The sequence below is a fragment of the Rhagoletis pomonella genome, unplaced genomic scaffold (genome assembly GCF_013731165.1).
Source record: "Rhagoletis pomonella isolate Grant_MI unplaced genomic scaffold, Rhpom_1.0 Rhpom_scaffold_00002, whole genome shotgun sequence".
NCBI classification, from domain to species: Eukaryota; Metazoa; Arthropoda; class Insecta; order Diptera; family Tephritidae; genus Rhagoletis; species Rhagoletis pomonella.
In genome coordinates, this window is record NW_023458556.1 from 33839596 (window position 1) to 33850692 (window position 11097).

The 11097-nt window shown below is 33.4% G+C and overlaps 1 protein-coding gene across 1 annotated transcript in view; it reads right to left on the reverse strand.

Annotated features, from left to right (window-relative positions):
• LOC118733504 (acetylcholine receptor subunit alpha-like) overlaps positions 1–11069 on the reverse strand; it is a gene marked incomplete at both ends in the record, with an annotated part of 96048 nt that extends 84979 nt beyond the window's left edge. Inside the window, 2 exon segments of the mRNA XM_036462911.1 lie at positions 7929–8109; positions 10775–11069. Coding sequence (XP_036318804.1) covers positions 7929–8109; positions 10775–11069 — 476 coding nt within the window.
• Positions 11070–11097: the final 28 nt, after the last annotated feature.

The window sequence follows — 11097 nt, forward strand, 5'->3', positions numbered from 1 at the left end:
TTTTTGGAAATAAGTTCTTGAAACCAATTCGATCAATTAATAGTAATATTTGGAAGCAATTTATTTTTCAGTGAAGATGATTTTAAAATTAACTCCTCCGCTGGATTTAAATAAACAACGTGAAGAAGATTAACTGCCAGCTTCAGCAGCAATTTAATTAAATAATGATTTTTTCTCTTCTGTCTGTTTTCATATTCAATTAAAAAAATGGCACATAAATTGCTTTATGAAACTTACTTTAAGTGTGATAGGAGTTACTTAGTTACTCGTAAGAATTTTCCAATTGCTTGGCAGAAAAGGTGGCAAAGCGCTAAAACCGGATTTTCTCCAAACAAATTTCCAAACAAATTTCAGAAATTTCTTCAAAAACTCATAGGTTTTACCTTTGTTTTTTTTTTTCAACCGCTCTACTGCCAATAGCCGCGCGAGAAAAAGGAGGGAGAAAATAGCTTCAAAAACGGGTCTGAATCCTGAAGAGATGAAAATGAATTTCTAGTAATCAGGTTTTGCAATTCAATTCAATTCAAGTCAATTTATGTGCAATTCATTTGTATTAGAGTTTCGAAATTATTTTATTTATTACATTAAGAACCGAGCTCCGCATGAGTATTTTTTTTATCATGAATAAATTCTGGGCGATATAGGTGATCCGATAAGTTAAATTTTCTACCCTTTGAATGCTTATGTAGCTATTTAAAATCGGTCTGAGTTTAGGTAGCGTCTACCTCCCATTTACGACAGTGCATAAAAATCAAAAAATATTTTAGAAACGGATTTGCAAGAGAAAATTTGCTAATAAAAGATTGTACAGCGCGTAAAATTGTCCTTTCCTCTTTATTTTGTGCAACCACTACAGCAGTAAAATCCTCAAAAAATCCTAAAAATAGGACACGAAATGTAAATCGGGAATAAATACAAATATTCTTCAGCAATAAATTCCCTGCGACAGAAAAAGAGGATATTTTCAAAAGGCAAATTTGGCGAGTTAAAAATTTTACGCCTCTAAAATATTTACTACCGCACATTTTTATGGCCTCTTTCATTTTTGTGGGCAAATGGCGGGAAACCGGCAACAGCTAATAAACAAGAGGAAAGTAAAAAATTTTATATTTTACATTTATACACATACATGTATGTTATGTGAGTATATATTACATAGTACGAGTATGTACTGACAGACACAGAAAATTGGCAAAGGGGCGTTGGATGTAAATTTGAACCAGTTCGAGGATAGGATAGTAAGGAGGGGAAACCATGCCAAATAAATACACATTTTTATGTGCAAGGGGATATAGAAAGTATTTTACAATGTGACAAGTCAAGACAGCTGTGATGAAGCCGCGTGAAAGTCGTGCGAATTTGCTTGAAAAAGGGACGAGCAGCAGCTGTGCATAGCAGACTGTTTTTTTTTTGCAGACAAATGAAAAAGTAATAACTTGAAGCTGGTACATTGAAGAGTATTGTTGTGTGATTGCAAAAAAATGGCACCTTATATAAAAAAAAAAAAACATTTATAATTTAAAGTGTGGTACCAGGTTGACGTTCCATGGATTTATAACAAACAATTCGATCAACAAAACAAAAACTTCCATTTGAATGCAAAGAAACAGAGATTGTACCGAGTATCCATTTTATAACAAATCTCGACCAAGAAATACTGATAGCTTTGCAAGTTAATTCGTTTAAGGCAAAAACCACTCGCCACGTCTTATTGGTTTCAAAATCTAAAAGTAATTTTTATTTACAACTAGCAAATACCCGGCGTGCTTCACTGCGCCTTAAAAGTATTTGGTACTGTTTGATACCCGTGTTGTAGTATTTCGTTTATTTTATCAATTTAATTGAATACCATTTTTCGAACAGGTGGCAACCCACCTCAAAAATGTTCTCGGCGGTAAACTTTCCAAAACCTCTTCAGTTTGATACCCATATTGCAATATTCAATTTATCTTATCAATTAAATCAAATAAAAATTTTCAAATAGATGGCAACCTTCCACAAAAATATTTTCGTCTGCATGCGCGTACAAACATGCAGACAGACAGACAGACAGACAAAAATTCTCAAAATTGTTGATTTGGCTTCTGTTGCTCTACTAAAGACCCCCACATTAATTTTCCTTTAATATCTATGATGTACAGACATCGGCCGGTTACAATTTTATTATGCATACATATATTATTCCTCTATGGAAATTAAAATTCCTTGTGCTTATAAATAGCAAGGTGTCAAAAATTGTGTAAAATACCCCTCTAGTAAAAATCGTTGTTCAGAAACGGCTATTCTGGCAACTCACTCACAGTCAACTCACCCACAGTCAGACATAAGTCTTTCGTAAGGCAATTGTAAATTCTGGCAACTATCTTGATAGCTCTTTACTGTCTTTCGAAAGACTAATTGGAAGATTTGCTAACGATGAGGTCTTAGCAAAAACTTTTTAAAGATTAAATTAAATTTAAAAAATATGTATATATTTTTTTTTTTTTTAACAATAAAAACTAATAAATAAAAGAAAATTAAATAATAAAAAAATATTTCAATTGAAAATAAATTAAAAATATTATTTTTAAATTAAATGCAATTAAAAAAAATCGTTTAAAAAAATAAAATGCAAAAATTAAATTAAAAAAGAGAAAAATTTTATAAAAAAAAGGAATGCAGAACTTAAAGATTAAATAAATTCAAAAAGTATTTTTGGTTTATAAATTAAAAGAATATTTAATTAAAGAATAAATAAAATAAGATCATTAAATTTAAATGACAAAAAATCAATATATATTTCTTTTTAAACCAGTAAAAATAAAAATTAAAAGAAAATAAAATTAATACAAGAAAAACCAGCTTAATTAAACAAGAATTAATAAATAAAATAAGTTTTTAAAAATTTTATGAAATTAAAAACTGCGTTTGTTTCCTAAACAATAAAATCTAAAAATTAAAAGAAAATAAACTAAAAAATAAAAATAATAATAATTAAAAAGAAAAATGATAATAATTAAAAAAAGAAAAAAAAATAAGTCCCTGAAAATTAAACTAAATAAAACAAATATATTTTTCTTTCTAAAACAATAAAATACAAACATTGTAAGACACTGAGATTAAATAAAAAAATAAATAAAATGAAATTCTAAAATTTAAATTAAATTAAAAAATTAGAAGAAAAAATTAATTATAAGAAGAAAAAAAATTCCTAGAAAACAAATGAAATAGCAGAAATACATATATTTTTTCCTTTTAAAGCAATAAATAAAAATTAAATTGAATTAAAAATAGAAAAAATGTAAAGTAAAAGAAAGAAAAAAAAAAAAATTAAAAAAGTCCGCTCCCCTGACTCGAACTCGGATCTTTCGAATAGTACCAGTATTAAATAGTACGCCTGTGCTCTGCTCACTCGGCTATTGCGACTGTTGGAGCGACTCGAGCTAAATAATATAAATACTTTCTTTACTTTTTAATGCTTTCTCTCAAAATAGCTTTTCGCCACGAGTGGTGAATGAGGCAGCATTTTTCTAAGGCGTTTGTGCTAGAATAACAAATATCTTTCGAACTAACTTGCCAATCTGTTTTTCCAATGTCTTACGAAAGACTTTTTACTATCTTAGCCAGATTTGCCTTGTTTATTGCAGATTTCGGCAGAATATCCCTTCGTTAACAACATTTCTTTCGCAAATTATTTTTAAAATCGAAGGAACTTCTAGAAATGGGCGTGGAAATTTTAGGACCAAGGTTAAGCAATTTAGATTTTATTGAGGATTTTGGCAGATATCTATTCACTAAAACGTTTGTTCCGCAGTTATGTTGAAGATACATATAAGCGTAGAGAGCTATTTCCGAAAGTGGATTGTATACATTTTTTAGCATTACCCGAAAATCTTCTTAGCAAGTAAGTTTTCTGAGCCGTAGAACTTCTTTTTTCTCTGCTACCAGTATTAAAATATTTCTAGTGAAATCGCATAAGCGGCAACTCTTTTTGAAAATATACCGCAGATGTGCAGGCCAAATTCTATAATTTGACTCTTCACTTTTGAAAATCGACCGGACGGTGCAGATGTGATGACATTAACAAAAAATGCCTTCGTTCGCCATCCCCTAGCTTCTTCTGTCACCTTTTCGCTTGGAATTAGAGCCCAACGAATATGTCACTTTTTCGCTACATCGATGTTTTCATTTACTGCCAACCGAAAGTAAAAAAGTTTAACGTAAAAAAGAAAATATAAAAAAGAACCACAGTTTTCTAAGAAAGGAGCCGCACGTGCTCATCATTGGCCCAAGAATGGTCAGAAAAGATATGTAAAAAATTTATGTTAAAAATTTTCTGAAAATTTAAGTTTAAAATTGGGTTTTATTCACTTCTGAAACTCGGAAAAAACAAATAGGTACCGCACTTTTGCATGCAAAATCTGTAACAATGCAATGGGTAAATATTTATTCGTTGCCGAGTGTCATGAAACCGGTAGTGATTGCAAATAATAAAAATAAATAAACAGAAATGCATAAATAAAAACAGCAATGTAGAAAAACAAAATAAGCGATTGCATTCAAGTTGAAGTGTCACACCTGCGTACTTTAATACAAATTCCATTCTACGTGCGCGCAGGTGGCTGCCGCACATGGCGTATGAGTAACACATATCACAATGAATTTATGCAAATCAACGAGGAACGGTAAAGTTCAGACCGTTTGAGTTTGGCAGCAAAAAATGCAGCTGATGCCGATTGCCAACATTAACAGAGCCAAAATGTGTGTGTGTAGGTATGTGTGTGGGAGTGTGTATGGGATTTATTATTTATGCATGCATATTCGTGTAATACATTGTTGTTGTTGTTGTTGCTTTCGTTGTGTATTATTAAATTTCAAATTTAATTCCATTTTCTCCACGTGCTTGCTGCACCAATCCTGTCCTTGGTATGTATGTATGTATGTATGTATATTAACAACCGGAAATATTTCATTACGTTTCGCTTCCGCTTGCATGATTTTTCATCAGCGTTGCAATCCATGGAACGTTTGAAGAGTTGAAGAGAGCGCAAGTGCAGAAGGAAGCTAGCGGCCAACTCGCCGAAGCATTTCATTTATTTCCTGCTTCAATTGTTACTGTGCCATTTCAGTTGTGCGCCGCCGCTACCGCTGATGATGCTTTTAATAACAATTTACGCCACATCAGCTCATCAGGTGTGCGAGGAGGAGTGAGGGTGAAGCGGGAAGACAAGTAGCAGCTCGTCTACCGTCCGACATAGCTGGTTGAAAATTTGGCATACCACCATTTGGTTACCTTCGATGGTTGTTCTGCTAAACCACCTGCGCCAATACGAAGATGCTCACTCACCTCAATCGCTTAGTGGTGGGTGAGTGTTACATCTTTCTTCAGCAGTCGGGCCCCACCTCTCCGTAACTGCGCCTTCTTAATCGTGTTCTTCGCTTCAATTGACTCCAACATGAAAATCCAATTTCGATACTTGGCAGCCGTGAATGCCTTTAACTTGCATTGCTCAAGTACTTTGCTTGGTGTACACTTACTCCGCCGTTGCCGTCGGCGCACTCGTCCAACTGTTGTTACTGATGCTGATTTTCTGCAATTGCACGCGAATTTGAATGAGTGGCAGAATCGCGCTGCCACTTCGCTTGAAAATTTTGCAGTATTGGCTTTAAATCGCCCCCCAAAATTGTGGTACAACGCACTTATACATACCTATTTAGTTTTGGGAAAGCTGTGCGAGGTGAGAAACACTGGGCAATTGTCTGGGTATGGCAGAGACAATCAAAGGATTTATTTTACTCATAAACTTATTTAGCTCCCCTTTAAATAAGTGATTGAAATTTATGGATGAGATAAGCCGTAAAAAAATTGCAGTGATTTTTTTCCAGAAGAAATACTGCAGAATGAAACTTCAACTTATTGCGGTAATAAAACGTTTCCGAAGGACAAGTCGACTTTTGTAGATGTGGAAGAATTTAGTTTGAAATTTGCAGAAATTCAAAATTGGATTTATTAAAAAAAAGAGCGAAAGAATTTGGCGTCATAAAAATGAGCGTTCTAGTTAGTCCTTATAAAAGCCAAAGACGTGCTTTTTCATATCTGTCTGAATTATGGTCGGATCACAAAGTGCGATATATCGATACATTCAACGATATATCGCACTTTTAAATCGAGCTGCAAACAAGATTATGATGAATATTTCTTACCACATCAACTAGGCTGGAATGGACTTTGAGGTGAGATTATTTGAGGTTTCGTTACGTTCCGACGATTTCAAGAATCTCAAGGATTGCATCCTAAATGCTACCGGCTTTGAAAGCTTACTTCGCTCCGACTGAAAACATTTGGGAGACTTTATAGTGATATAAGAAGGATGAATAAATTAAGACCACACAATTTTCTGGAGTTCTTCATTAGACATTAGCCGCATTGAAGACGCCTATGGAATCTTTCTCTATCATCTATTGTAAGCCGCATCAACTGTGGTGCGACCAAGCCCCCAAAAGGAAAGCCTTAATTTATATAAACCGGCAAGATTAAGCTTCTTGAAGAATAATCGAACCTGGTGAAGGAAATTTTCAAATGCATCAATTTGACTTATAAATATCGCAGGTCTTATTTAGTTGTTAATACAAAAATGAACTCGTTTATGTGCACTGGGATGAAACCCGTAGCAAAGCGAAAGGTATGGTTTGGGTTTCAGCTAAATAATCCGAATTGGTGAGATAGTAATCTTTCTCAAAGAATCATCTGTGCAGCTGTATTCATCAAGCCAATGAAGGGTGTAACACAAACATAAAAAATCACATTTCGGTACTCATTGGACGAAAACTCACTGTGACCCACAATAAACAACAACAGAAACTCAAAAAATACTTTTTTTTTGTTATTTAACCGTAAATAAAGCACCCACTGGGTCTAATAGTTATCGCGGTTGAATAGTTCAAAGTATTCACTAAGTAAAAGAAGTGGCAGCTAAGAGCTTTAAGAAGCCATGAACTGTTTTTTAGATGATTTTCGTAAAATATAATCTGTTCTGATGGCACCCATTCATGTTTGTCTTGTTTACTTAAAAAAAATAATTCCGAAAAACTGCTAAGTACTGCGAATTTCCCTTTACTAAAACTTCACTTATCGAGAAGTATTAAAACTCGAAAAACAAAAAAAATTACCACTGAAATATATATACATATTTTTCTCTGCTGGCTCGCTGCATCTAAATAAATTTCTAAGTTTGCTATATTCTTCTCCAAATTCGCACGAACCAAACCAATTAACGGTTCGAGCCAATTAAACCATTGATTGAGTTCAGCTTACTCAGACGAATTCAGACGAATCAGGTTGCAAAAAACGTGTAAAGTGTATATAAAAAGAAAGAGAGAATCGATTTACATCAATAGATGTACATACACACATTAGGGTTGTCTGTAGAAATATTAATACCTAAATCTTATATTTATTACAATTTTCCCTACATGCAAAATAAAGACATCCACGAAAATGTCAAAACTACAAAAAAAAAATCTTAGGGGCTGTTACTGCGGCTTTAAAAAATTTAGATTAAAAAAATTGCAACAATTCGAAAAATATTTGACCTTTTATAACTCGCCGAGTTAATGCTGGGAGTAACATTTTTTAGAATCTTTGCTATCAAATAATTTTTCATTTTTTCAAACCCATTTTTTTAGTTTTGAAATTTGTGTGGACTGAATTTTTAGCGCCACCTTAATATATGTACTTACGTACATATGTAGATTGGGTTTGTGTAAGCTATAAAATTCAAGTTACATAATTGAGTGTATGTACATACATATGTAGTACTATATACATACCTATGCTGTAAAAAATTGGTATCAGCAAAAAAAAAATAAATAAAAAATAAAATTAAGCGTACAGTAAGTAAATCCAATTGCACTCGTGGCTAAAATTTCAATTAGTAGTACAAACTCACCTGAAAACCATCATATGTCCAACTGCCGAATTTCATCACACACGTCTGTTCGTCGAATGGGAAGTACTCGACATCGATTTCGCAGGAGCTCTTATAAATCGCCGGTGGCCGCCAGTCGACGCGGCCCGTATAGTTGAGAGTGGCCTTTGTGGCTAACGTCACTTCGAAATTTCCATCGGCGCTGTGGTGTTGGTGTAATATGAGGCAGCAAACGATGAGTTGGGCAGCAGAGTGAGTGAACAAAGAGGAGAATAGAGAGGAAAATTGTGAATACATATGACCATACATCGTATCTAGAAGCAAATAGTGGATTTGGATATAAAACAATTCAAATCGAAAGGGTGAACTTAAAATTTATGTGGAAAATTTGAAAGGAATCGCAAAAAATGCAATAGGAAAGAAAAATTTGAAATATTCCAACATGAAGTAAGAAAGCTTAGTTTTCACTGCATTTTTTTACATAAACATTTAAGTGTATAAAATTAATCTAACCGAAATGTATGCTGGAAATTTTATTAAAATCGCATGATTAAAAGGAACAACACATATTGCGGTATTTTCAATCTTTGCTTCATCATGTATTTATCTGGAAATCTAGAAGCTTAAGTGCTTCAGCGTGGCACAACTGCACACATATGTGTATGTTTGTGTATGTGCGGTTGTGAATGCATGAAATACGAAACGGAAATTTGACTTTTCGTAGAAATTTGCCAATAAAAGGGAAGCAATATGAAAAGATTCAATTGAAATAAATCAAACTACCGCAATGATGAGTAGCAGAGGCGATGACAATGACAGCAGCAGTGGAAAGACCAACAACTGCAAAAAAAAAAAACGAATACAAAAAGAAAGACAAAAAAGCAGCAAATGTCGGACTTAGTGCTGAGTTGTTGACGGCTTTACGGCTACGACAGAAACATTTTTACTGATACTTTAACAGAATTGTCATTATTGCCCTATAGAGCAATCGAGTAGATCTTAAGACAACTGGTTACTTGTTGGTTGATTCGAGACCGAGATTAGCTTTCTCCACTTTTGCATTTTGTTTTTAAATTTCTAGGGTTTGCGCCTGATGTGGAACTTAGGGGGTCATTCTTCTTACAAAATTGGTTAATTTTTTAATTAAAGAAAACGAATTCTATCGGAATAGTTCACATTTGTCAAATTAATACCAGCTTTTCGGGTTATGAAACTTGAAAACTATTATTATTTTTTTTTAAAGAACTTCATTGTCTGTTTTTTTTTTTATCAGCGCCGGACGTATGCATCTTAATCTTTTTGTATTTGAAAACAAAATGCATCATTACTTAATGAGGAATTTTTTGTTATTTTCGGGATTGTATAGGGATTTTCGAACTTTTCAAAAAACTTCGAGTTTTTATCGAGATTTATCGAGATTTTCGGGACCTTTCGAGATCTTTTGGGACAACTAGGGTCTACTTTGTTGACTGGTGTATATTTGTAAATTAGGGAACGAAAGTAGTTTTCTGCATTTGTGTATTCTGTTGGTGATTTTCTGGAGCTTCCACCTAACCTAGGAGTTAATTCTTCTATGAATTACGATATGATTTTAAAAAAACTTGTTTTAATTTAGCAAAAGCCGCTGAAATTGGTTCGTTTTTAACCAAGAGCAAACTAGTTATATCGGACTATCTCCCATTTGTCAAATTGATACCAGTTCTTCGAGTTTTGAAATATTAAAATTAATGTTTTTTTTTTTTAAGAACGTAAATTCCTTGTTTGTTATGGGTCATACTTTGTATTTAAAGTAATTGTTTGAATGCGGTACATTCGGTATTATTTCGGCTATTTTCGCATGTTTTCGAGCTTTTCTCGGCATTTTTCGGAGTTTTCAAGACATTTATGTATTATTTTGGAACTTTTCGAAGTATTTTTCAGGACTTTTCGGTATTTTCAGAATCTTTCGGGATTTTTGGTATTCTCCAAGCATTTCTACTTAAATATTGCGCAATACTCAGAGCTACCATGGCGATTTTGTTTCATTTTTGTTTGAGATGGCACATTTTCAAAAACTAATTTTTTTTTATCAAAAAATGTGTATGCGAAAAATTTTTCAAGAAAAAAAAAAATTAATATTTCTTTTCGTAGAGAATTTTGATGTGTGATTTTTTTAATTTTTTCCTCGGCCCGTTCTCGAGATATTTGGGAAACTATTAAATCGATTTGTTTTTGTTTTTGTGCTGTAAATTTTTTAAAAATGTATTAATCAAGCTCAAATTTCATATTTTTTTTGCTAATTATGTTTATGCATCAACCCTTAAAATTTGAAACAAATCAAACACGTGAAGTGTGAACCCCGTCCATTTTAGTGTGGAGCGCCCCATATACGGTCGTACTCGATACATATTTTCCAAAAACTAAATAAAATTTTGCTCATCACTGTTTGTTATAGACTACTGCGCTTAGTTACATTTTTGGAATATTGCTAGTTTTTGTAGTTCGTAAATGCCTGAACATTTTTTTTTGGATTTTTAAATTCACTGCCAACCAGTTTAAAACTAGACCATCTTGGATTAGTTTGGAATTACCAAGGCAATACTACTTCTGTTAAACGAGTAAATATAAAGCACTTCACACTAGTGTCTTTCTACATACATACATGACTAATGTTTTTTCTCATCATAGCCTTACAATTGCTGATGCGGCTGATGATTGTGATATATGAGTATTTGATGCGGTGATATTTCATTGGGCCCACACACGTAATATACACACACACACCCACATACGCACAAGCACACATGCTAGGCTTTTATTGCGTTTTTTTTTGTTATTGGCATTGTAGTGTTTTTTTTTTGTTTGCCTTGTTAACTCAAACTACTTACTTATTATACAACACAATATCCGGCCGCCATATATGATCGGAGGGCACATGCAACATTTCAACACCGCCATACTCTTTCGGCTCCCATTGGAGTTTGTAATCGTACCAGGTTTGTTCCACCCACAAATTGGTTGTCATGATTTGATTTTTCAAATTGACATCAATCAATTGTGATAGCTTCAATTTGATGCGTACAGTTACGGCGTCAGTCACATTGACAACGGGACGCACCAATTTGTTATAGTTGCTGAGGAGATCGTCGTAGAGGCGCTTAGCATCGGGATTCGATGTGCTGCCTAAGAAAAGAGAGGGAAGCGAGAGAGA